This window comes from Heterocephalus glaber, unplaced genomic scaffold (assembly GCF_053883595.1).
Source record: "Heterocephalus glaber isolate CG9 unplaced genomic scaffold, H.glaber_assembly_v1.0 deba00001531, whole genome shotgun sequence".
NCBI classification, from domain to species: Eukaryota; Metazoa; Chordata; class Mammalia; order Rodentia; family Bathyergidae; genus Heterocephalus; species Heterocephalus glaber.
In genome coordinates, this window is record NW_028258329.1 from 24,276,686 (window position 1) to 24,301,947 (window position 25,262).

Below are 25,262 nucleotides of genomic sequence, written 5' to 3' on the forward strand. Positions count from 1 at the left end.
AGCAGGACTTGACCCTGGGTCCGCATTGCGCCGCGCCGCAGGGGGCGCACAGCTCGGGCTCCCGACACAGGCCCCAGGTGCCCGGGTTCGATGAAACCGATCCGGTTCGCTCTGAACACCCTGGGAAAGGGCGGCGGGGGCGGCCAGACGAGCGCGCGCGCGTCCCTACCGCGCAGGACCGGCTTCACGGGCAGCGTCACCTGGCTCCGCCCGCCCTCGGCGAGCCGGGCAGGGCGGCGGCCTCTGCGGCCCCGGCGCTGCGGAACCGGCGGATCTAGGAGCAGACCGCGAGTGTAGACGCGGGGGCGGAGCTCGGGCGCGCGGACCAGCTGCGGGGCCGCGCAGGGAGAGGACGTGAGCGCTGGCCGCGGCCTGCGAGCACCATGCAGAAGGGCATCCGGCTCAACGACGGCCACGTCGCTTCCCTGGGGCTGCTGGCGCGCAAGGACGGCACGCGCAAGGGCTACCTGAGCAAACGGAGCGCCGACAACACGAAATGGCAGACCAAGTGGTTCGCGCTGCTTCAGAACCTGCTCTTCTACTTCGAGAGCGACTCGAGCTCACGGCCCTCGGGGCTGTACCTGCTGGAGGGCTGCGTGTGCGACCGCGCGCCCTCACCCAAGCCGGCACCCTCGGCCAAAGAGCCGCTGGAGAAGCAGGTGAGGGCTGCGGACGGGAAGGGGTGCGCGGCGGGGAGGGACGGGGCCGAGCTCGGCGGCGGGGCGGTACCCGAGCGAGGACCCCGTACCCGCGTCCGGACTAGAGGGGGGCCCCGCGCTGTTCCCGGCCGGGCGGTGTCACCCTGGTCTGAGCGTCTGAGCCAGCGCTGCCCGGATGGCGCTCAGTGTAGCGGCCTCTGCGCCTGGGCGAACGGCAGAGCCGGCTCCGAAGGCCACCCGGGCGCGGGGCTGAGCCGTGGACACCGTGCTCCTCCCCGCCGGCCCGCCCGCCCAGCTGATCACTGCGCTGTGATCCAGTCCCCAGCCGCAGGGCCCCGGGCCCTGGACGCGCGCGGCCTGGGAGGTGGGGGGAGCCCTCCCTGTCTCCAAAGGCATCTGGTTCCTGCTGCCTAGGGGAAAGTAATGATAACGGCTCCTCAAATGTCACCACCACCAGGAGGGACTTGACATCCACACGGCCCAAGCAGTCGAGGACACTGAGGTCCAGAGAGATACATTCAGTTGCCCTCAGGATCAGAGGTTTTCAGAAGCCGCAGCTGCACCAAACTGGCTGGAATAAAGCATCTCTGGAAGTCTCGTTCCTCATTAGGACAGACATCCGAGCTCAGCCTGCCCAGCAAGCCTCTTCTCTCCTAGCCCTCAGCCCCTGGGCGCTAGGAGATGGTTCTGGGGCTGGGGGGTGTGCACAGGAATGTTTGGGAATGGGTCTCTGGGAATGACCAACGAAGGAGGCAGGGACCCTGGAGGCAAAGAGCAGGCAGCTTCTTAAGCTCAGAGCCCCAGCCCAGCCTAAAGGATCAGCAGAGATTTGACTGTCTGCCCTGGTAACCTGCTCTTCTCCAGCCCAAAGGCCCTGGTGTCTGCCCCAGCCAGAGGCCCTCCACACCTCATCCATTACCCAGTGGAGTTCCTGGACCAGCAGGGAGGGAGGTGGAGCTGAGCCAGGTGTGTGTAGATTCACATTGTCTGCTCCCAGGGCCCTGGATGCGAAGACAGATAGGCCTGGAGACTGAAGCTGTACTACCTCTAGACTGTGTGACTTCAGTTAACACGCTCAACTTCTCTGGATCTGTTTTGTGATCTACAAAATGATAATAACTTCTGAGGATTCTGATAATACTGAGTTAAATGTTTTATATGAAGGGATGCTCACAGTACATTTTAGTGGGATCTGAATAAATCTTAATTAAACCTGAAATCTACCCTTCTGGGCAGGGGTAATTAGGAAACTGCATGTTAAAGCAGAAAGGCACCTGAGGGAGCATACAAACCATCCTTCCCATTTTACAGACCACAGCACTGAGGGCCAGAGAAGGGGAAGGGTTGCCCAAGATCGCAGAGTGAGTCTGCAGTCACAGCTAGAATTCATGCAGTGTCTGGGAATTCTGGGAGATGAGACCCTACACTGGTTCCAAACAGGCCCAGGTGTTGAATCACACTAACAGAGGTCCTGAGTCCTGGGAGATGTGCATGTGTGTGAGCTGTGTCCCAAGAGCACTGCCAGTCAGCCCTCTTGGTGCCTCCCATGAGGAGCTGTCCTGGCAGGAAAAGAGAGAGGAGGGTTGGGAGCAGCAGGTGGTCTGGTGCTGCCCAGCTAGGCACAGATCTGTTAGAGACTCACACTTCCTGTCTTGACCTTGTATTGCGTTCCATTCTCCTCTGCAGCAAGTTTGGTACATGTGGGAAAGTAGGTTGTGCCCCCTTGGCTGTACGTGTGTACAGAATCATAATAATCATAATATCCTTTCCAAGTATTCGCTAAGATCAGTGGTCTCAGCAGCTGCTCCATTCCTCTTGGACTTGGGTGTCCCCATAGCACAAGACACTGAGCCCAGAATGAAAGGCTTCAACTCACACATGACACTGTCTGAGCCACAGAACCCTTGACTTCAGACCTGCTAGACACATAGAGAGTGCCCAAGTTAACAGGTCAAAGAAGCCATCAATTTGATAGGACTAGCTAGTGTCTGGTAAACACTTAGTTTTAGTAGGGCTTCATTTTTACCTAGACCCAGACAGCTACCTCTCTGAAGTTCCCAAGATGGCTTCTGAGGAATGGGGGCCACATGGTAGATGCACAGGAAACACTTCCCGAGCTGGACGCATTGGTATAGCGTATGTTACTTCCATATTCTACATGCTGAAGATGGATGAGTGTTGAGCCCTGTGTGGGGCCCTCAGCCTAAGAAGCTGGTGGTCATAGGCCCTGGGAAAATGGGTACAGATAAGGCTGAGCTCTTTGCCCTAGGAAGATGCTCTGATCCTGGGCTATGCAGGGAATTCTGGGAGCCAAGGTCAAGCCCCAGGCCCATCCTGACCCTGTGCATTCCTGCCCCACTGCATCCAGGGCAGTCTCAGGGCAGCTGGGGTGGCCCTGACACCTAGGAGTCCAGCCCAGGAACCAGGGTCTCAGGCAGTCATAGCCACACAGCAATGCTCCCGCTCTCCCCCACCCTGAACCTGCTTGTCAGTCCTGGCCTCCTCTCCTCCCACCCTGCAACCCACATCCCAAGGGCCAGGTGGTGTGGACTTAGAGTTGGCTGTTGCTTGGCATCCCACACGCTGCTTTGTGGTAGAGGCACCTCACATGGGTCTCCCAGGCTCCCTGTAACAATGCTTCTATCCCTAGTTTCTCAGGAGTGGAGCAGCCAGGATGGGTCAGAGCATGGACATCAGACTCTTCTTGTTCACTGAGGATAGAGGGGGTGCAGGCAAATCCCTGCCACCAGAGCCTCCCAACCTCCTGATGCTTCTGGAGCCACAGGGCAAATGCCCTGTGCCCAGATACAAGGAAGCCTTATTCCTGTGATCCTTTACTGGATGCATTACAGGTTCACGCCAGCCTGCAGGCTCAGAGACAAATGGCCACCCAGCAAGGTAGCAGCAGATATGAGACTTGCTCTGGCTTTATCCCTCTGCCTCTGCTGGCGTCACCCCAAAGCACACCCTCCCAGATTGAACACATTTGAACTCTGCCAGCTTGGCTCCCAGTGCCAGGCCTGGACTGGGTCCTGCAGGTTCAGAGAGGAGAAGAACTTGGTTGTCACCCTTCAAGCCTCACAGCCCCATGGGGCACTCCACTTTGCCCACAGCAGCTGCCCAGGACAGGGGCACACCTTCCTCTGGGCCCTCACTTTGGAAGGAGTTGGGGTCCTGCTTGGATATGGAATAGCCTCTGCCTGCACCCATCCCAACACCGTCTCTAGTAGGTCACCAGTGTCCTTTAGTATTATTATTATTATTATATCCTTTTAAAGTTGTTGATTGACATAGATATCAGTATAATGTATAATGTGGTGTTTTGATTCATATACATTGAGTAGTGATCAGCTCTAGGGAGTCCGCATCTCCATGCCCTTGAACTGCATTGTTTCTTTACTGTGAGCGCCTCCAAACTCCTCTCTTCTCCAGCCAACACCTGGGGCACCATCAGGTCTGGCCAGGCTGACTGTCCTTCTCCTTCTCCCTCTCCCTGGTCTCTCCACAGCATCCTAGACTCCACCTTCTACCTCCTCTCTCTTCTCTCAAGTCCTAGAGTGAGCTCCACTTGCCCCATGTCCCTGGGACACCAGTTTCTTCTCTTTCTGCAGGTCCTTGCCTAAAAGTCACCTCCCCAGAGAGGCCTCCCTACACCAGAATCCAAATAACCACACAGGGAACCGCAGACCCTGAGCACTTCCAGTGCCCCGCTGCCATTTGAGAATGGTCATTCACTACAGAGCTAAGCTCCAGGCAGCTGGGACAGGAAAGCCCTCTGGGCTGGTGCAGATACAAGGCGGAGCCTGGGGTGCAAGCCCTGGAGGGAGGCGGGAGCAAGGGGTCTGTTGTGAAGGCTTTGTCAGGAGGTGCTTTCCGGAGTCCAGAGCCTGTGTTCCCACTGGGTGCCAGAGAAGAGATCAGTAAGCCCCACATCCTTGTTTCTGCTCTGGTCACCGAGTCACAGGGCGGGAAAGGCAGGAGGAGGCTTGGGGAGCAGGAAAAGATGAGTCTTGAGGGGCCTAGGAGCAGAGGGGCTTCACTCCCCGCTTCAGGTCCTCATGGATACTTGAGGTATTCGTGTAGCCCAGTGTGTGCACGCCTTCATTGGCTCAGCAGGTGGCTGCCCTGTGTCCAGAGCCCGGGAAGGAGCCCATGTGGCCACCAGGTTCTGGCTGGGTCAGTGCCAGTCAGGCAGGGGCCACACAGTCCCTCGGGGCCTCCTATGTTGGACCTGGCTGGCCTGTGTCCTCGGGGGCAGCCCGAGGTGGGAAAGTGGGAAGTGCGTGCTCACCCTACGCCAGTTTGTCTCCCGTTCTGCCCTTAGGAGAGTCCCACTCCCCTCATGTGGGGACAAAAAGCCATGTGACAAGGGAGGGCTTGATATGTCCCTGTGGGTCACTGTGGATGCGTTGCTTAACTCCCCTAAGCTACAATGTTCCTGGCTCATTCTGGGGACCCCTAGGACCACATCCCACATCCACCAGAGCAGCCCAGTTTATATATTAGGTTTCCACATCAGAGTTCGTCTTCATTAATGCTTCAGAAAGTTTGGCCTTTTTCTCAGTTATTACTAAATGCTCTTCAGTTCCAGCCAACGCCTGGGGGACTGGTAGGTCTGGCCAGGATGACTATCCTCCCTCTCCCTCTCCCTGGCCTCGCCAGACCATTCTGGACTCCAACCTCTACCTCCTCTCTCCTCTCTCAAAGCCTCTGCTGGAGGCCATGCTGTGAATGTAGATTTAAACATACACACTTTTACAGTAGGATGCTTCAAAACATTAGACTGAAAATACTGAATAATAACAATAAATATCGTTTATTGGGCACCCAGAACGTGCCAGGCCCCAGGGTGCATGTCTTAGATACAGTACCTCCCTTAACTACACCAACAGCCCTATCCCAACTATCCCTCAGCCCATTTTCCAGATGACAAAACCGAGCCTCAGTCTTTGAGTAATTGACCCAAAGTTACAGAACATGGAGAAGCAGGTGCCCAAGTCTGCCTGGCTCCTTCAGTCACAGCATAGCGCACAGATTCCAGCTGGGGGACTGGTCCTTACCATCCTCTGCCAGGAGAGACGGGGGGTGGGGGGAAGCAAGTGCAAATCTGTCATAGCTGCACAGTGACTTTTGTGCAGGCAGCTTTTGTTTCTGTTGGTTGGGAGCCACACAGCTCTGAGTCCTGTGATACAGGAGATCACACCCCATCATCGGTTTCCCTGCCATCCGTGGGAGCCCTGAGCTTACACAGCCAGGAACAGAACCCACCCCCTGATGTTTGTGCAGGAGCACTGGTGACATGGGACGTGACGGTCCCAGAACACTGCTGACGCCCAAATGCTTCTGTGACAGTGACTGTCTGCAGGGAGCAGCTGGGGGACTCAGACACCCCCACTCCCATTTCCCCTAGAGTGGGGTGCACATCCCTGATTGCAGCCCCCTTCCCAGAAGAGTTCCTCCCTATGCCTGCAACAGCGTGGGCTTTCCAGCCATGGGCTCCAAATCCAGCTGTGGGTCCTCACTATGCCACTACCCATCTTGGGAAAGACTTCAAGTTCCTACGCCTCAGTTTCCCCATTCCCTATCAGCCTGGGTGCCTTGCGGAGGCCACGGCACAGCCCAGCAGGTGTCAGAGGTCTGTGCCGACAGGGTTCTTCCTCAGCGAGGCAGTGGCCCAGGCCCCTGCAGCTCTGGCAGGTTCGAAGAGGGCTGCCCTCCTGCCATTAAGCTTTGGGTCTCTGCCCTCCTTGACCGTGGCCCTGGAATTAACAAGGAATGGGACTTTACAGACTGAGTCAGCCTTAGGCTTCTAGCATCCGCCAACAGCTCAGTGGCATTTGCTCTTTGGAGGTTTTTAGCACCTCCCAGGAGCCAGGCCTGTGCCTGTGGGGCACCAAGACAACAGGGTAGAAGGCCTAAGCTGCCTGGGAGAGAGGAGAAAGGGCACAGGGCCACAGGTGGGGAGCACATAAGGACATCCACAGGGCCAACCTCTGGCATAGAGGAGTATAGGGCGGACTCTGCCAGGCTGGGGAGCAGAAAAGCTCCCCAAAGAAAGGGCCCTGTCAGGCAGGGCACGGAGGCTGCAGAGCCACCTGAGCCCACCTCCATGCTGTACTGCAGAGCTCAGGGCTCCCCTGGGTGCAGTGGGCACTCAGGGTCCGGCTGTACCCCTGTGTGTCTTGAAAGATCCCTGTGGGTGGGAAGGAAAACCCATCTGGGGACTGCAAAACTTAGTAGGGTAAAGGCTGGAACTGGAGAGCACAAAGGCCCCCTCCTTCCTACCCCAGCCTGAGCCACTGTTACGGAAGCTGGGGCTTCAGTGCCACCCAAAACATCTATGCTCAGGGTCCCCTCGACTGTCCCCATGCTTCCTGGGCTGCCACTGCTAGGCTGTGGGCAGGGGAGGGCATTGTTGGGCCTGATCCGGCTGCCGGCCTGAGGGCAACTTTCAGGTGAAAGTCCTGTCGATTAGGCTCCTGGTGATGGCCACAGCCACCCCGTGGTCACCATGGCCCCCCACAGGCCAGCATGTCCCAATCCCACAGACACCAACACTGAGCTCTCACTGCGAACACCAGAACACAGATCAGGCCTCTGCTGTAGGGCAGGTTAGAGGACGGAGAGGTGCTACGTGCTTTAAAGACAGGGTACTACAGTCCTGCGGGCCACACATCTTCTTGCCCCTCAAAATGAGGTCATTATTTTCCTAATGATACTGCACCTCCTCGCTGAACTTTGATTTTGGTCAAATTGGAAAATCCAACTCAGATCTTGAAATAAAAGCCTTTCAGAACTAGTTTTAGAGGAGTGCATAAGTGAATTTTTAGCAAACTTAACTAGTTTTTCAGAAATTCATCTAGAAATGCAGAGAAACCTGACCCAGACTGACTTTCCCTCTGTCAAACTCGTGAGTGGAATAGAGCTGACTTTGTTTAAATGCCTCTCAGGCTCTTACATGAACTCCAGGAATCAGTGAGAGTGAAAGAACCTGCTCACGTTCAGGTTCCCAGCCTGCCCATGGCCCCTGAGCCTGCTGCTGCCCTTCCAGCCCTGCCCTCTGCTGCACTCATTGTCACCGGGCTGACCCAGCGGCTGTGGGAACTGGGGCTGAGGAGGTGGAGTCTCAGGAGGAGAGCCAGTGCTGTGTGCATGGTGTGGAGAGGCAAATAATCACAGCGGAGAGCTTCCCAGTAGCCTGAGAAAAGAGAAACAGGCTGATTATGGGATAGTCACTGCCTCATGGGTGACTGGGCGAGAGTCCTTGTGTCCTAGGAACTCAGATAAGGAAAATGATGCTGGCTTTGTGCGCAGGATCACAGCAGATGCAGCGGCTCCCTCTCAGTGAGGACCACATCGAGGAGGCTGGAGGGTGGGGTCTAAGAAAGAGCCTGGTGACCAGACCGTGCCATGGAGGTGGCGAGCCAGTGCCAGCCAGACACTCAACCAGCCACTGGCACTGCTTTCGTTGCCTTAAGGGTTAGGGTTGGTAGTACATCCCGTACTCAGCATCCCAGAGAGATGCACGAGGGTGGGCAGTTGCCATGCCCCTTCCTCCTGACCACAGCTCACTTCCCAGGTTCCCATGCTTCTCCCAGAGAGCATCTACCCAACGTGTGCCCATGCACAAGGAGGTGCTCAGGATTGTTACTCGGACTCTTACCTGCTCCAAACACCAGTGAGTCTGACGTGCTTTGCTCTCCTCGCTGTGTAGGGAGCTGACTCTGAGTGTATCCCCTGCCCTCTCTATGGCTGCATAGTACTCTGCTGTGTGCATGTACTCTAGGTTTTTAGACAGTCTTCTCTGGGGGGATAGTTGAGTAACTTATCACCATTCGCTGTCATAGACAGAGCTGCAATTAATAAATATCTGTTCACATGGGTCGTCCCTCACTGTTGGGCATGTGCATATCGTATTCCGACTGCAGTTCACACTTCCCTCACAAACATCTGGGGGGCAGTTGGTAGGTGAAGGATGGGCAGGCTGAGGCACAGGGGGAGATGGAAAGATGTTCGCCAAGGACCAGCCAAGAGTGACAGCCCCAAGACCTACCCCATCTAGGCCACTGCTCACAGTACCTGGGTCACATGGGGGGTAGCAGCAGGGGCTCAGTGGCTGTGCTGATGCAGCCCTGGGCTCAGGAGCAGAGTAGCAGTGGGTTCAGGGCCAGCTGTGTGTGTGTGTGTGTGTGTGTGTGTGTGTAAAACTGTTGTTTGGACACAGGACCTTCTCACTGAGCTATATCCCCAGACCCCTTTTTTTTTTAGTTGGTGTCTCCATAAGTTGCTCAGGCTGGGCTCAAACTCAGAACTATGCCTCAGCCTCTCCGAGTGCTGGGGTTACAGGTGTGCACAACACCGGCTCAAGGCTGGTTGTCAGGGGCAGTGGCAGCACTTTGGGGCTCTGGCCTTGCAGTTACTTTCCTGCACCCTGCCTCCCTGTGGCCAGCAGGGGACTGCACAGGTTTATCCCTGGCAGTGGTCATCCTAGGCTAGGCTGCAGGCCAGATGTGTCATGTGGCTTGGCCCCAGGAGACCAGGGCCTTAGACAGAGCCTGGGACTGGTACTCACTCACCTGGGGATAAGTAGAGGTTCTGGTGCATGAGCAGGGACAGGAGAACTCAGAAGCCAGGCTGGGGAGCAAGAAGCCAGCTGGAGCCGGGAGCGGGGTTGGGTGGAAGTCACCCCTGCCTCTGTGCAGGGCTGCAGAGAGGCCAGGGCTGCTGCCTTCCCTGGTGTGGGAGCACCAGGGAACCCAGAGAAGCCGCATCCCCATCCCAGCAGGCCTCTGGGGAGTACCATGCCTGTGAAATCCCTGGTGTGTTCCCAGTGGAAGGCCCGTCCCCAGGGTGAGGGCTGCATGAATGAGCACACGCCAACTGGAGCCAGGAGTGAGAGGAGGGTGGGGTAGGAAATGCTACTGTGTGGGCTAGGGAGCTGGGGCAGAGCTCCCTGGGGTCCTGATGGTGGGAGCGAGGACACGGAGAGTCCAGATCTGTTTCCCTTACAGAGAGAAGGAAGGTGGCAGAGGGACTCCGGGCTAGGATGTGCGCACATGTGCGTGCACACACATGCATGTGCAGAGTTCCCTGTAGCATGGCCCCTCTCTACACTGGGACACTGACCGGCTGGCTATGGCCTGGGCCACAAAGGCTGATTCAGAGACCTGTTTCAGGTGGCACTGGCCAAGGGCGATGGTGCCTGTCCTCTCAGCCCAGACGATGGGTCTGAATTCTGAAACTCAAACTGGGCAGGAGGTGGCAGAGCAGGAGTAGAAGATGCAGCCATGACCAGGAAAGGCACAGAATCCAGAGAGCATGAAGAGAAGAGTGCATGGGACATAGCAGCCAGGGGACAGGGACACTAATCCATCACAGTGCATGAGTCTCAGCACCACTAAAGGGTTCTGGGATCAGTCCCTCCAGGCCTCATCCTCAGGACTGCAGCCCCGACTCATACAGTGTGTGTGTGTGTGTGTGTGTGTGTGTGTGTGTGTGTACGAGTGTGAATGTATTCACATGTGTGTTTTTCAGTACTTAACCATGGATAGGCCAGTCTATCCATGAAGGATTCCTGGTGATTTAGAAAGCATTACTGGGCCTGTGATGAGATGGAGCTTCCACGTTATCTGTTTGAACACCTATGAGGTGGTTTTGCGAGAGGAAACTGTCCACAGCAGTGCCCTAACCCTAACCCTGTACTGAACCCAAGCCTCATGTCCCCACACCCTGGACCATGCTGCACCCTGGGCCCAAAGTGAGCTCCCCGAGACCAGGTTTTATAAAATGTTGATGGATCTTTCCAAAAACTGAAAACACAAGGGTCCATCCTGGAGTAAGTTCCAGGAGCAGCTCCATGCCCTCCTCATCACAATGGTCTGGATCTCTTTTGTGCAAAGCCTTCCCCACAAGCCTCCCCACCCTAGCCCCATGTGGTGGCTTTTGCTGGTGGCCAATTCGTTAATCAGATTAGCAAGCATGTGCCGAAGGGTGCCCAGGCTGAGCCCAGGCCAGGCTCTGGGATGTTTCCTGCTGGAATCCTTCCTTTGAAAGGAGCAGGACCCCACTCAGAGCAGCTTGACAGCGTAGAGGCTCTCCTGGAATACACAGCAGTGGTCACTTGTGGAGCCCAAGCAGGAAATCTATGCCTCTGAAGCCCAGGCCTGGCGAAGTCTCTGCCCAGCCTTGCCCCTCCACACTGGGCATGTTTTCTGAGGTCTGTGCATTTCTCAGGCGCTCTGCCCAGGCATGTGGAGCTCAGCACAAAGCTTGTCAGTCTGCTCTCTCTCGTCACCTCTGCAGCTTCCCAGATCCCCCAGCTGGGTGACCTCAGTGCCATTTCCAGGCTTCGCTGGACGTGGGTCTCAGAGGGCTCGAGGCTAAGGGAGAGAACCACTGAGCCTCAGGGCTCCTCCCAGGGTCCATGCACTGAGTGACAGCAGAACCAGCTGGGGCTTTCAGAATTAGCAGAGATACCCCACCTGACTTTCAAGGCTCCAGAGAGGGGCCTGGAACCCAAGGGGCTGTTCCCTGATATCATACATGTGCAGGCTGGATGGAGACTTGCAGTAGCAGCAAAGACAGCCATACAGTTACCACATGCTGGAGGGTGGCTCTGAGGGGCCGGGGTGAGGCTGCAGAGCAGGGTAACAGCTGCCTAGGAGCCCACACCTTCTGAAGGACCTCACACTGGGCATTGTGTTGCCACTCGCAGCCAGATGTGGCCTAGCTTCTCCTAAGGAACTTTATTCTTCACCTTTTTTTTTTTTTTTTTTTTGGAGACAGGATCTTGCTATGTAGTTCAGACTTGCTTTGAACTCACTATGTAGCCCAGGATGACCTTGAACTCTGCAATCTTCCTGCCTCAGCCTCACAACTGCTGGGATCACAGGCGTGTGCCACCATACCTACTGTTCACCATTAACATCACTCTTGTGTGGCTGGCCTAGGGCCTGTCACCACCCTGCCTATCTGCCAGAGAGGAGCCCAGTGCTCTGGGACTAGAGGCTTCCAGAGCCCTCACCTCTGAGCACAGCGGTCCAGACCAGGCTGCTGGGACAGCCACCTGCTCCATGAGCCATCCCACTGTGCTCAGGCCTGCTTTACTCCCAGAAACTCCTCTGCCCAGGCAAGCAGATATCTGATCACTACCTGCCTGGCAGCATAGTCACCACTCATTCTATGCTCAGCAACTGGGCTGCAGGCGGTGGCTTTTGGCTAGGAGAGGCAGGAGACTGGGAGGCTTAGCAGGTGAGCTCCAGACTGGCCCACACTTCCAGCTGGTTTAAGTGGAGGGGTTTCTGTTGACCATACCCAGGCTCTCTGGAACCCAGACTCAACTGGCCCAGGAGGGGAAGTCAATCCAGCCAGACTGACCTGTGTGGAAGGGAGTGGGGAACAGAGTCCTGAGGAGCAGGTAGAGAGAGGAAGAGCGGGAACAGACCACAAACAAAGGAGGATGAACAGGAAGTGGAGGCAGAGAGAGATGGAAAGACTAGAGATGGGGACACAAGACCTTCCAAGGCCCAGAGAGCCAAGAGGCAGGTTTGTTCTAGAACTATGGCTCCCTGTAGAGTGCAGGGTTAGGGACAGCCTTGCCTGGGTCCTCACAGCCACCATAGGAGGCCCATCCAGCCCAGTGTCCCTCTACCTGGGCCCTTTGGTCCTTATAAGGGCCAGGACACGGCCTGAGACTGCAGTAGCCCTCCAGGGTGGCACCAGCCTAGGACAGCAAACTCTGAGTGCTGTAGGGAGGGCATAGCCAGGTCTCTAACAGCCCTAGGCAGCCAGGTCACTGAGAGATGGGCATTTCAGACCCTCGATGACTTTGCAGCTATTTTCCTTGATGTTGCCCAAGACTTTGCCCTACAGTTGTAAAATGAATCAGGGTCTGGAAGACAATCACATTTTATTCATATTACCTGCATTTTGAATTAGACCCAGCATTGTTGTCCAGCCAAGGAGAATGATGTTATAAAAGAAGCACAGTGAGCAGACATAAAGTGCCTGCTAGCTGTCAGGCACCAGGGTTACCTCAGCTGGCATGAAAGGAAGGGATCCTTCTTGTGCCCATTGCGTAGATGGAGAAGCTGAGATGGAAGGCATCACACTTGTGCCCCAGGTTACACAGCCAGCAGCAGGACCCACAGCAGCATCTTTTGATAGCATGGTGACCCCAGCTGTCACCCAAAGCGCTAGAACAGAACTGCCAATTCTTTCTTCCTCCCCCAGCAATTAAGACCATTTCTTTATCTCAAAAGGAATTCAGGCTCCTCCAGTTTCTTCCTCCTTTCAGCTCCACACAGAAGTTAAGGCTGAAGTAATGCGTATCCCTGCCTTTTCCCCAGGTTGCGTTTTGACCAGCTAGATGCTCCCAGGCAGGTCCACGTGGCTGTGGGGGTCCTGGCTCAGACTGGGCCCCAGAGCTGGGTCATTCTAGCCCTGAGAGTTTTGTTTTTTTCAATCTCCAAAGTCCCAGAAAGTCAGTGGGACACCAAACCTAGCTCAGACCCAGCCTTCCACCGGGGAAGCAGGAAGCCAACGTGACACAGCCAAGTACTACCAGTGGGCACTGCCCAGGTGGAGGCCAGGTGCCCAGGTGTTGCTCCCAGCCAGGGACCAGCACTGGCCCTTTCTGCCTGGAGCAGACATGCACCAGGAGGAGCCCCCTCGGGCTGTCTGCCTTGCCACAGAGGACAGCAGGGAAATGGAAGTGGTCATGTATGCGGGGTTTCACTATAAAACTCCTAGGGCATTTGCTCGAACTTCCCACGATAAATTGTTGGCCTGGAGACCTCAGGGGCTTAGCCAGAGGGAGTCCCTTCCCTGTTCCCCTTCCCTGAAACCTTGCCTTCAAACCCTAGGGCATCTGTAACCTTTGCTATTTGCACATCTTCACTAACCATTTGCCTTTTCTCAATCTAACTTCAGAGTCTGCTTTCCCTGTGCCAGTACCCCATCCTGACCGGACAGAAGGGCCACCCCCAGGCCTGGCCTACTTGGGGGAGCTCGGCCTTGGTCTAAAAGGAGTGAACTCAAGGTCTTACCCTCCTCACAGGGCCCACACCCGGAAGCTGGAGGGGTCTTCACAGTGTCACTGTTAATATGAGCCGGGGGAAAAAGAGGCTGCTGCTTCCTGGGTCCTCATGGTGACATCAGGACCTCGGGGTGCAGCCATCCACCCATGCACCTCCTCATGCCCTCCTTCAGCCATCTGTTAGCATCTTCTCTGCACCAGGCAGGGTGGGGCACTCTGGAGATCCCAGATGAGCAGTCCCAGACCCATGGCTCAGCCAGGCCATGAGTGTCCCAGACAGGAGAGGCCTTGGGGAGAAGGAAGTCCTGTGAGCGCCAGAACAGGGGGGCCCGACACCCACACCAACACTGGCCAGGCCAAGCCTGAGACCCCAACAGGCCCTTCCCCCAAACCCTGAGTCCGTCTGTTCCCAGAGCTGACCGCAGCGAGCAGTGTCACACCAGTCCCCAGCATTGAGGCTGCAGGTCTACGTTCTACCCTAGTAGAGAAAAGGCAGGGCCAGGAGCTCACCCAGAAGGTGCAGAAAGACAGGAGGCCTGGGACCTGCCCTCAGCCTCTGTCCAGATGGTCAGGGAGGACCCAGAACACACATTCTCTCTCATTCATCTCTCATTCTTATTCTCCAGATAGATAGACGATAGGAGATAGATAGATGATAGATAGATGCTATAGACGGTGGATGACAGAGGGGAGTGTGTATGTGTGCACATGTGTATCTACCCATGCATCATGGAGCTCACAGTGCAAGTGTCAGGAGGCAGAGAAACACTTGCCCCTAGCCACCCTCTGGGCCACCGCAGAGCCGACCCCAGGCCAGACCCTATTCCTAGGCTTTCCCTACCCTGGAGCTCCTGCCTGCCTTGGGAGCTCTGTGTGTGACACAGAGGACAGCAGCAGGATGCAGCACAAGGGCAAGAGCACCTAAGAGCCACGGGCTGTGGCCCCAGACCCCAATCCTAGAGACTCCCCATGTCCACCCCCTCCAGGCTCTGGCCCCTCTGTGAGGTGGGGCTCACATCTCCTCCACCTGGCAGCTGGGTCCTCCTCCCCTGGTACTGACCACACCTGCACCCAGCAGGCACAGCCAGGCACCAGGAGTCAGCCACCTGCCCCCAGCGCACACATCACTCCCTCGTTTTTTAGAGCTATTTCTGCACATACGTTTGTTTGTAAACCTGGTATTTCCATTCAGCCCCTTCCAGATCTCTAGCCTTCCTTTTTCTTAGCATCTCACCCTTTGCCCCATACGTGTGGGCTTAATCTTTCCAGTGGATCTGTACAGTGTCCTTCATCTGTGTGCCCCCCATCTGTTTCTGTGCCCATCTCTCCACTGATTCCCATGCAGGTACAGTCTCTTCCCGATGGCCCAGAGTCAGACTCCGAGATGACTCACAATCCCTGGGTACAAGGGGTCTCCCTTCAGCAGACACTGATGATCCATAGCAGCGTGATTGTATAAGCCAGGTGTCGGGAAGGGGTCACAGTGTGAAGGGAGCAGGCCACTCTCAAGTCCCTCAAGCACTGCTGTGCTGCTGGGGCCTCCTGGAAAAGCCACAGCACCCGGGCAGGAACAGCCCCATCTCTGGCTGCCACTGTGCTGTTCCCAGGAAGGGGACCTGGGACACCACCATGTCTTGTCTGGCTTTCCCCACAAAATTGGGAGGTGTGCTTAGCTCCAGGATAGCTGTGTTGTCCTCCACTTCCCACAAGCTGCCCTGGGCCCAGCCCTGAAGATGCTTCGATGTCACTGGCCTCTGTGGCCTGCTGGTCGTGATACAGGGACAGCTCTGCTCACCCCTCTACCAGCTACCACTTTCTGCCTAACTGCACCCTGCTGGTCCCTCAAGGTCAAGGTATCCAAGGGATGACAGAGCCAGGACACCTGCTAGGGATGGTGGTGACGGGGGAGCAAGGCCACAGAGGTGGAGTGCACATGGGGATAACCTGGCATCTAACTGTGGGGTGGAAAAGGGAACAAAGTCTCAGAAGCCTTCAGCCTCTTCCCACTGTGGCCTGAGGGGAGAGAGCTGGGTGTCATCTCGGGCATCCCAATCCAAGGACAGAGGCCCATGAGGCTGGGTTGGGCTGGCTGGCTTCTCTGAGGCCAAGTTCCCGTGGGTAAGGGTACAGGGGATGCAGGAGCTGTTGCTTCCCCTATGTCAGGAATGATGCCAAGAGGCTTCCCGGAGAGAGGCCTCGGCCACACCCTCACACCATGCTGCTCTAGAGGCTGCACTGCACCTCCAAGCCCAGCAACCCCCCTGGGCCTTGTTTCTGAGTCAGGATTGAGTCTCTCCTCCTGCACCTCCTGGAGGTAGGACCACACTTTTCTCATCTTTGCTCCCAGTAAAGCCCAGGGCTAGTGTAGATGGTCGGTGCCCAGGAACCTTTGCTTTCCAGCTGTGTTGCTTTAAGCAAGTGGTTCGGCTTCCCTGAGTTTCAGGATCATCGCCTGTAAATCAGACAATACCTGTACCTCGGGGTGGGTGTGAGGGAAAACATCATGCTTTTGTCACCTCCCAGGGATGAGGAAGGTGCTAGGTAGCCACCTGCAGCTCTGTTTTAACCTGCTCCGTCCACGGTGGCCCGCACCATCAGACCCACTGAGTTCATTTATTTGAGACTGTAGCTGACATTTCATTTACAGCCTCAGTTACCTGTTTCCTAGGAAACAGGAACACAGTCTCTGCAGTGAGTGCCACACACACAGAAACACACACATGTGCACACACATACACACACAGAAACATACCCCGGCTACCACCTAGAATGGCAATTAACAGAAACAGTGAATACGAGCAGAAGCTCACCTTAGCTCACACACTGCAACTTGTGCTGCTGCTCCTGCCAGCTCAACCTCAAGGGATGAGGGCCGGGCACCCTTTCTGGCATGGTGCCACTCTGGGCCTGGCCCTGGTCACCCTCCAAAAGGCAGGCCAAGGACCCCTCTCTGCACCCGTGCTGCCTGTTCTCTCTCTCTGCCCTCTCCTAGCTCCCCTCCCTTCCCAAGCTGCGCCCCAGCCCAATGGACCCCAGTCTATGACACCCCCGCCCTCCTTGTGCTCAAACCAGAACCCAAGACATCGTCCTCAATGCTCCCTCTCCCGCTGGCACCCTGCACTTGGCCTGTGCTCCTCCTGGACCAGCTGCCCTGAATGTACCAGATGCACACAGCACTGCCTGATCTCCCAGCCAACTAGAACAGAATAGAGCCTGTCCTCCAGGAAGCCCTGTGTGATTTCTCTGGCTAAATCATGGTGGCTTTCTCTATGCCCTGTGGCCTGTTTTCTTAGCTCCATTACAGTAGAGATCACACTGCATTAATTATAGCAAACACTTACATGTGCTTACTAAGTGTCAAGCATTGTTCAAACAGCTTTATGGGGATTTAACTCACATAACAATACTTCATCTACCTGACAGCTGCCTGGGACCTCCAGGGGACATCGGCCCAGCTCTAAGTCATCGGTCACCTGCACCCAGCACAGAGGCCTCCGTAGGGGCTGTGTCTGCTCTGACCCAGGGTCTGGAAGAGCACTTCCTTGGTTTTCGAGGAATATGGTTGGATGCTGCTGCATGGAACTGATGGTGCTCTGCTCCTGAAGGGGATGTTACCTCTGTGTGCTTTCCCTGCCTTCCTCCAGCCTATCTGGTGATTTAAAACCAGCTTTTTTGTAATTTGTTGGCAAATAGCCTTTGTCATTTTCCTTCCTTGTTACATCCTAAGCATGGGTTTTGTTACATCATATAAAAGCCTCTTCAATAGAGAGTGTGAAACCGTTAAATAGAATGATGTTCCAGTGATCACAAACAACAGTCTGGGCCTGGCAGACAGCTAGATTGACAGCAGGAGATGCCACCGCCCCAGGGACACTGGTAACTGGGTGTCTTCTTCTCCGTGCAGCATTACTTCACGGTGAACTTCACCCATGAAAACCAGAAGGCCTTGGAGCTGAGGACAGAGGATGCAAAGGACTGTGATGAGTGGGTGGCAGCCATCGCCCATGCCAGGTATGTCGTACCCCGCTGGCCCAGGCAGGGAAGTTGACCTGGCAGCATCTCCTGGCAGGGCCACCCTCCAGGCTGGACCCAGGGATACACCTCCCAGCAGCCATAAGGAACAAGAAGCATCAGGAACAGCATTGTAGCCTCCCACCCTGCTCCAGCCACATGAATGCCTCTTGTAGTATGAGGGGAACCTAGTGTGATTTGTTTCATTGCAGGGTTTTATGACTACCAAAGTGTAAGGCCTCCCAGGTCCTAACCCAGATACAGCCATTAATATGCTACATGGCCAGAAACAAGTTCTGTTTTCTCTTTGAACCTTAGTTTTCTTGCCTAGATACTGAAATTCTCTATACCTCTCTGAGATTTGACCTACGCCTCCCCTGCCCTCAGCATTCCATGCCCTTCTGGAGGGAGACTACCTGGACCAGGTGGAGAGAAACATGCAGCAGAAAAAAGGGCCTGCAAGCTAGGCTCCTTATTGGGTCCTGGGAAGGATGTATTTGTGGGCAGAGATGTGGGCTCAGGACTAATAGTCCCTGGCAGAGCTGAGTACCATCAGGGGCAGCAGGACCCAGACTTACCCTCTGGACAGATGATGCTGCTGTGTCTGCCTTCCCACAGAATGTTTGTTCCCAAGGGCTGGGACCAGGTATAGTACTATTCTTTGCATTCCCAGGGACTTCAATAAAAGCACAGAAAAGGTGTTCAGCAAACAGTGTTGGAGGAATGCAAAGATGAGCAGATGGATGGAGGGTAGATGCAAGACAAGGTGTTGAGTTTATATATCAGAGATGAATGATGGAGGAGTGGAGGAGTTGGATAATCTGTGGATGAATGTTGAAAGTGTAGGTGGAGAATGGATGGGTGGGTGAGTAGGTGGATGGATGGATGGGTTGATCAATGGATCAACTGATCTCAGGGCCCTTCCTTAAACCTTGAATCAGGCCAGTTGATCAGAAGCTCTTATTATGACCATAGCAATGACCTTGCCCTAAGATCAGGCCATTTCTACTTCTGTTCTCAAGGAGTATCCTATCTTAGCTATGGAAATTAGGTTCTAACACATGAAGCAGAGACAGAAATGAGTGCTTCCCAGGCATTCTCCCAGAGATATCACAGTCTAGAAAGGAAGACATCAAGCACATGTGCACTAGCTCTGGGGCATCAAGGCTGGGCTAAGTACAAACCGTATGAGAGAGACAGACCTACAGACATTACTTTCATCTTCAGGGAAATGGGGGAATCTGGAGAAGGTGAAAATAAGGTAATATTTGGCATAAGTGGAGGACTGAGGAACAGATATAATGCATTTAAATGTATGCATTTCAAAAACACCATTTCTAAAAACCCTTTTATTTGAAGCACTGGTACAGGAAAGATAAATCCAGAAATAACAAGGAAACAAAGTTTGGGTGTCAGAAAGTATAAGAGGTTGAACAGCCAAGTGGCGTTAGTCCATAATTGATCTGGAAAGCCCTGCTGAGAGGTTTGACCTTTCCTCTGTGAACAATGGGGAGCTATCGAGGGTTTTACACCAGGGGAGTAACATGATCAGAGCTGTAATGCATAATAGAAATTGCTGCAGTTGTTGAGGGTTGGATTGAGTAAAGAACAAAGTTCAGAGGGAGCAGGTGGACCTCAGTCTCCCCAGCATCAAATGAACCAATAACAGAGTTACTTTGAAGGTCAAAACCCCTCATGTGAAGGTCAAATGAAATTATGTACATGGAGGGACTTTTGGAATTACAATTTGTTATGCAATCTTATAACTAGGGCTACATTGATTTAGAAAATCAATTAATACAAACATTTTCCAGAGACAGTGAAACACCAAAACCTATATGGTAGAATGATTAAAATCACAAAGACTAGAAACACCAAATGTTGGAGAGGGGCAGGAACTACCTTAACTCTGAGTACTGTAGGGGCGTGAAACAGCACAACCAACCTGGAACACTGTTAGGCTGTTGCTTAAAAAGTTAAATATAGATTGACTCAATTACTCAGCAATTACTCTTCTTGGTGTTTATCCAAGAGAAATGAAAAATGCCCACAAAAAGTCTCATCCACAGATGCCCTTAACAGCTTTATGCACAGCAGGGCAAAAACTAGAAGTAGCCACAGCGTCTATCAACAGGAAAAGGTATAAACCAACCTCAGTACTTCATCCAATGGAATACTGCTGAGCAATAAGAAGGATCAGCCAAAATTACATGCAGGAAGATGGATGAGTTCCAAAATGAGTACACTGAGCAGATATAGAAAAATAATGAATGCTATGAGAGTCCAGTTATATAAAATCTTAGATCAGGCAAAACTGGCCAGAAGTGATAGAAATCAGAACAGGAGCTGGTTCTGGAGTGGGGCCTGCCTGGGCTGGCGTACAAGAGGACGAGAGCACGAGGGCTGGAAATTCCCTTTGTCTTGATTAAGGTTTATGCATTTATCAAAATTGATCAAACCTGGGCTGGGGATTTAGCTCAGTGGTTCCACTGCCTGCCTTGCAAGCACAAGGTCCCGAGTTTGATCCCAGGTACCAAAAAAAAAAAATTGATTGAACCATGTGGTTAAGATATGTCCTTTCCATGAGAAGTGCATTAAACCTTAAATTTTTTAAATGAATAATATATATTTCAGAGAGAACGTTTTAATTTTCTCTTGGTGCATAACAGATTACCACAGACTAATCATCTTGAAATAACATCCCTTATTCCACAGTTCCTTGAGTCTGCAGTCTGGGGTCAGCTGAGGTTTCTGCTCAGGTCTCCCGAGGCTGAAGTTAGGGACTACACTGCTGTCTGAAGGCTCTGGGGAAATCACCCCCAGGCTGCTTCCTGTGTTGGGCAGGATCAAACCCTCGGGGGTGCCAGCTGCCTAGCTGCTTCCTTCCACCCATACCCCTTCCATGTAGGCTTCTTTACCCCTAAGCCAGCAGCTTTCCAGCCCCAGACATCTCCCACCAACAGAGAGCTTGTGCCCACATAGACCACCTTCCTGTCACCACATCAGCACCACCCAGCACCTAGAGCAGAGGGCTTGAGTTTGAGCAGGCACCCAGTGTGTGGCAGGAAGGAAGACTTAGGGCCACACCAGGATATGCCCACTCCAGAGAGGGGCCTGAGGTCACTAAACTGGAGCCTTGTTCCCAGTGGCAGCAGGACAGTGACAATGAGATTCACATACCTGTGGCCCGCCCAGCCCCATAGCCTGACAGATGTGTGTGTCCTTCCTGCTTTACCCCTAGGGAGAGTCACTGGGTCCGCATGTGGCTGATGTGGACCCTGAGACCCAGGGTCACGTGAGGGCCCCTAGTCCTGGCTCCCAGTGAGCACTGTGTGACTTCAAGTCAGGCAGCTCCAGCCCCGCAGGCAGACAGAAGGAAGAGGGCACAGCTCCTTCTCCACAGCATCAGCTCAGCCTCCTCTGGAACCAGGTGCCAGTGGTCAGTGGTCTTTGGGCTTTGCTTGCCAAATCCTGCCAGTCCGCCAGCCTCAGAGCGTCTCTTGTGGGGGAAGGCACAGTGATGATCGTACATAAGGAAATCTGAGTCACCTTCCCTGGGATACACATCACCCAACCTGGTGGCGCTGGCTTTGAGGGAGGTACCCTCACCAGAGGAGCTAGCCAGGACTAGAGGGGCACTAGGAACCGTGAGCTCTGTGACCTCAAGCCTCCCATACTGCATGTGTGACCACATGAGACAGTGAAGGGTCTTCTGGCTCTCTGAGAGCAACCTGAGCGTTAACTATTTTCACAGACATGTTCTGTGTACAGATATGACCATTGCACTCATGTGGACTAAGCCAGTGTTCTCCCGTAGAGCCTCCGGTGTGTGTGTTGCAGCTGTAAGCCGGGCAGGCAGTGTGGCTCATAGTCTGCCTTCTGGAGAGGAGCGCATCATCCTGAACCTGCTACCCACTTTTTGAGATTGGAGACCATCCTCCCAGCCAGCCCCATTCTAGCTCCCACCTGGACAATGACCACCTGGTTTTTCAGGCTCATTGCTTCTTGACTTGACCTCAGTTTTTCCATTTATTAAATGGAACCATCAGTCTTCCATTGTCCCTGAGTTTCCTTCTGGTTTTGCCTGCATGGGTCTGTTCTCCGGGGGGGCGGGGCAGAGGCGAGAATGGCGGTGACAGAAGGGGGTGATGGGGGAAGTGCTGGGAAAGGAAAGGGAAAGAAAGGGGAGGGAGAGGACAGGTGGCCTGCCACCTGCGACATCTCCTGTTCCAAGGGTCAGGGCACTGCCATTAGTAAGACCAGCCCAGGAGGAAGAGGAGCTTTCAAACCAGGCGTGATGTATGGTGGGTGATGAAAAGCTGGCTCCTCCTTGCTCTCAGCTGAATTTCATTTGCCAGTGAGGCCAATTAAATCTCTTTAAAAGTTGGAAAAACTTTAACACTTGATACTCATTTTCATAAAAGAAATTTTAAAAATTCCCATCATAATCAGATAGTGGCTGCAATCCAAAGAATCTCTCTCACAGCCTGCTACCTGTTTTTAGAGGCAGGTGGCAAGCAAGATTGGAGATTTTCTTTCTTACTGGTTCCCTAGGGCCAGGCCCCTGGTTTGCTGGGCCCCTGCTTTGCCCTAGCCCCAGCTGGCCTGCACCTGGTTGGCACTTCTCCCTGGCCCCACCCGCAGGTACAGCCTCCTGCCCTGGTCGCAGACCCTTCCGTATTGCAGTCACTTCCCACCACAGCCTCCTGGGATCTTGTCCCCAGCCTGGGGCTGTGGGGAAGCTGCCCTTGGCCCGTCTTGCTTAAAAAGTCACAGAGTAGGAGGAAGGAAGCAAGTTGCAGACAGAAGTTCTACCTGGGCAAAGCCCTAGAGCGAAGAGCAAGTGTGTGTGTGTGTGTGTGTGTGTGTGTGTGTGTGTGTGTGTGTGTAAGGAAGAAAAAGAGACAGAGAAATGCAAGCTGCACCGATGGAATGACTGAAGGCCAAGTGTGAGCTGTGGGCTTGAGGGGAGCTGGAGCGATCACAGGGCTGGGAGGCAGCATCTGAGCCATGTGTCCTCACACAGCTACCGCACACTGGCCACCGAGCATGAGGCACTGATGCAGAAGTACCTGCACCTCCTGCAGATCGTGGAGACTGAGAAGACAGTGGCCAAGCAGCTGCGGCAGCAGATCGAGGATGGGGAGATCGAAATTGAGCGGCTGAAGGCAGAGGTGACTGGGGCTGGGACTCGGAGCTGGGCTGCCTGGGGACTCTAAGCACAGGGTGTGGCGGTGCTGGCGGAGTGGGCCAGGGCTGTGCTGGGTGAGGTTCAGATCCACCTTACTGTCGAGGGCAGGTAGAGCGCCAGTGTGGTCCCTTCCCTGTGCTGCTGTGAGGGCTGCTCCTTCAGTCAGCGGGCAGCAGCCTCCCTCCACAGGGCACAGCCAGGCCTCCTGGGTCAGGATCTGCACGTCCACAGTGCCCCAGATGGAAAGCACTGGCCATCTGTCTGTCCCTCTGTACCCTTCCTGACCTCTACTCAAGAGCTCATGGAGGGTCTGATGGCCTCTTGCCCCACCCCACACAAGCTTAGAACAGTCTGGACACATCACACAAAGGACCACAGGCTGAGCCAAGGAGGGGAAAGTGGAAACACAGACTCCTGGGTCCAACAGCTGTAGGATTTGCGGGGTTCTGGACATGGGATAATGCAAGGCCACTCAGGGCCTGGGACGTCTGCCTTCCTTTTCCTGACCTGCTGTCCCCACTCATGGAAGACAGGCTACACTCAGCTCCAGCCTCTGGCCTCCTCTGATGGCCCAACCAGGACCCCTCAGCCCCAGATCAGGTGGGCAGGAGGGACAGCTGCAGCTAGGACAGTGATGGCTGTCACCTTGTCCTGTGCCACGGCCCCCCTGGGCCCCACAGAGGGTAGGATGTGCAGCTTCCCAGCTGCCTGGGCAGAGGGTGGCCAAGGTTTCCAGGAACTGGTCACCAGCGGGGAAGGGAGGGGGGCACAGCGGGAGAACATGACCTCTCAGGCCCCGCTTGAAACAGCTCAGCGATTATTAAGCAGATCTGGGTGTTGGCCACAGAGCTGAAGCACCAGGCACGGGGCTTTCTGTGCAGGGGACCCCACCTCACATCAAGGGGCCTGCACTGCCTGAGTGGCCAGGCATCCAAAGCCGCCCTTCCTCCTCGTTCTGCAGCAAAACTCTGAACTCAGGAAGATCACCCTGGAGTGTCCCATTCAACAGTTCCAGGTTCAGCATCTCTTCCCATAGGTGCCTGACATCCTCCTTCAGGTCCCCAAACTGCCCTGACAGGATCAGTCACCTGCAGCTCACAGGGGAGTAGAGAGCCCAAGTCACCTGCCCGGCTCCCACAGCACAGGTCTGGGACCCAGGTCTCCTGCCCACTCAGCCATCTTCCCACCAGGCTCCAGGCCACCTTTGGGCCTTTGCACATGCCAGGCTCCTTCTCACCCCCACACTTGTTCTGGTGGAATCCTGCCCAGTGCAAATGCCAGAGTGTGCTCTTGCCAGCTGCCCCCCAGACTCCACGAGCAGAGCCTGGCGGGAACTTCGTGATGCAGGGCAATGTCCATGGTCACTCTTTCCCTCTCCCTAGCAAGAGCAACTGCTCCCTAAGGGCTTATGGGATTCAGGCTCTCTGCTATGCACCAGGGAGTAGAAATTGCTACCTCTCGGGTCTAGTGGTGGTACAGTGTGATGTGAGCCCAGATCAGGAAGTGAGGTGTCACCCAGGAAGGCAGTGTGGGCTCACTATGCACATGGGCTCAAAAGCCTGGGGGCCATGGGCCAGAGAAGGAGCACAGTGCAGGCAGAGGGCAGGGGAAGATTTCTGCCTGGAGTATGTCTCCTTCCCACAGACACACACACACACACACACACACATGTGCGCATGTGCACAAGCGCACACACACACACACCCTGCAGGGCCAAGGGCCCCTGTTCTCCAGGAAGACAGGGTGAGTAGATCTCATGCTGAGGAGAAACTATCAGGGCTGCACAGGGCAGGAGAAGCAGGCAAGGAGCAGTGACTCCAGTGGCACAGACCCAGGTTTTGATATCAGAGCTGGAGGGACCAGGAGACACCGAGGCCATAGAAAGGAAGGGCCTTGCCTCAGCGCTGGGGCTGCTGTTCAGTCCCACTGGTGCTTGACCCACCCCATGACTCGGTAGATGATACCCCAGCATGTTAGGAGGGACAGCGTCACCTGGATGGCCCCACACTCTCAGGTCCACCCTCCTCTGGTGCCACATAAAAGCCCCCAAGTCACATCCTGCATATTCCCAAGGGTTCCTGGGGGCTTTGGTACCTTTGACCACTGCTCGCTTCCCAGCTCTCCTGACCCCTCCAGTGGCTCTCCACAGCAGCAGCTGTATCGCCTCAGTCTTTGCACGCCCGACCCCTCAGGTGGTCACTGCCTGGATCTGTCAGGATAGGCTGGGTCATAATGCAATAACGAACAGCCCCAAATCCTAGTGGCTTAAATCCTTAAGACAGCAAAAGCAGGCTGGGGATTTATCTCGGTGGTTCTGCTGTCTGCCTCGAAAGCGCAAGGACCCGAGTTCAATCCCTGGTACCAA

At 54.8% G+C, this 25,262-nt stretch overlaps 1 protein-coding gene across 2 annotated transcripts in view; it reads left to right on the plus strand.

Annotated features, from left to right (window-relative positions):
• Positions 1 to 202: 202 nt before the first annotated feature.
• The window catches only part of Rasgrf1 (Ras protein specific guanine nucleotide releasing factor 1), a 111,557-nt gene continuing 86,497 nt past the window's right edge, over positions 203 to 25,262 (plus strand). Inside the window, exons 1-3 of one of the 2 annotated variants that reach the window (XM_004874801.4) lie at positions 203 to 659; positions 17,600 to 17,706; positions 22,733 to 22,880. In XM_004874801.4, coding sequence (XP_004874858.1) covers positions 384 to 659; positions 17,600 to 17,706; positions 22,733 to 22,880 — 531 coding nt within the window. In that variant the 5' untranslated portion in view covers positions 203 to 383. The remainder of the gene's footprint in view (positions 660 to 17,599; positions 17,707 to 22,732; positions 22,881 to 25,262) is intronic. The other variant, XM_004874800.4, reaches the window with a different exon arrangement.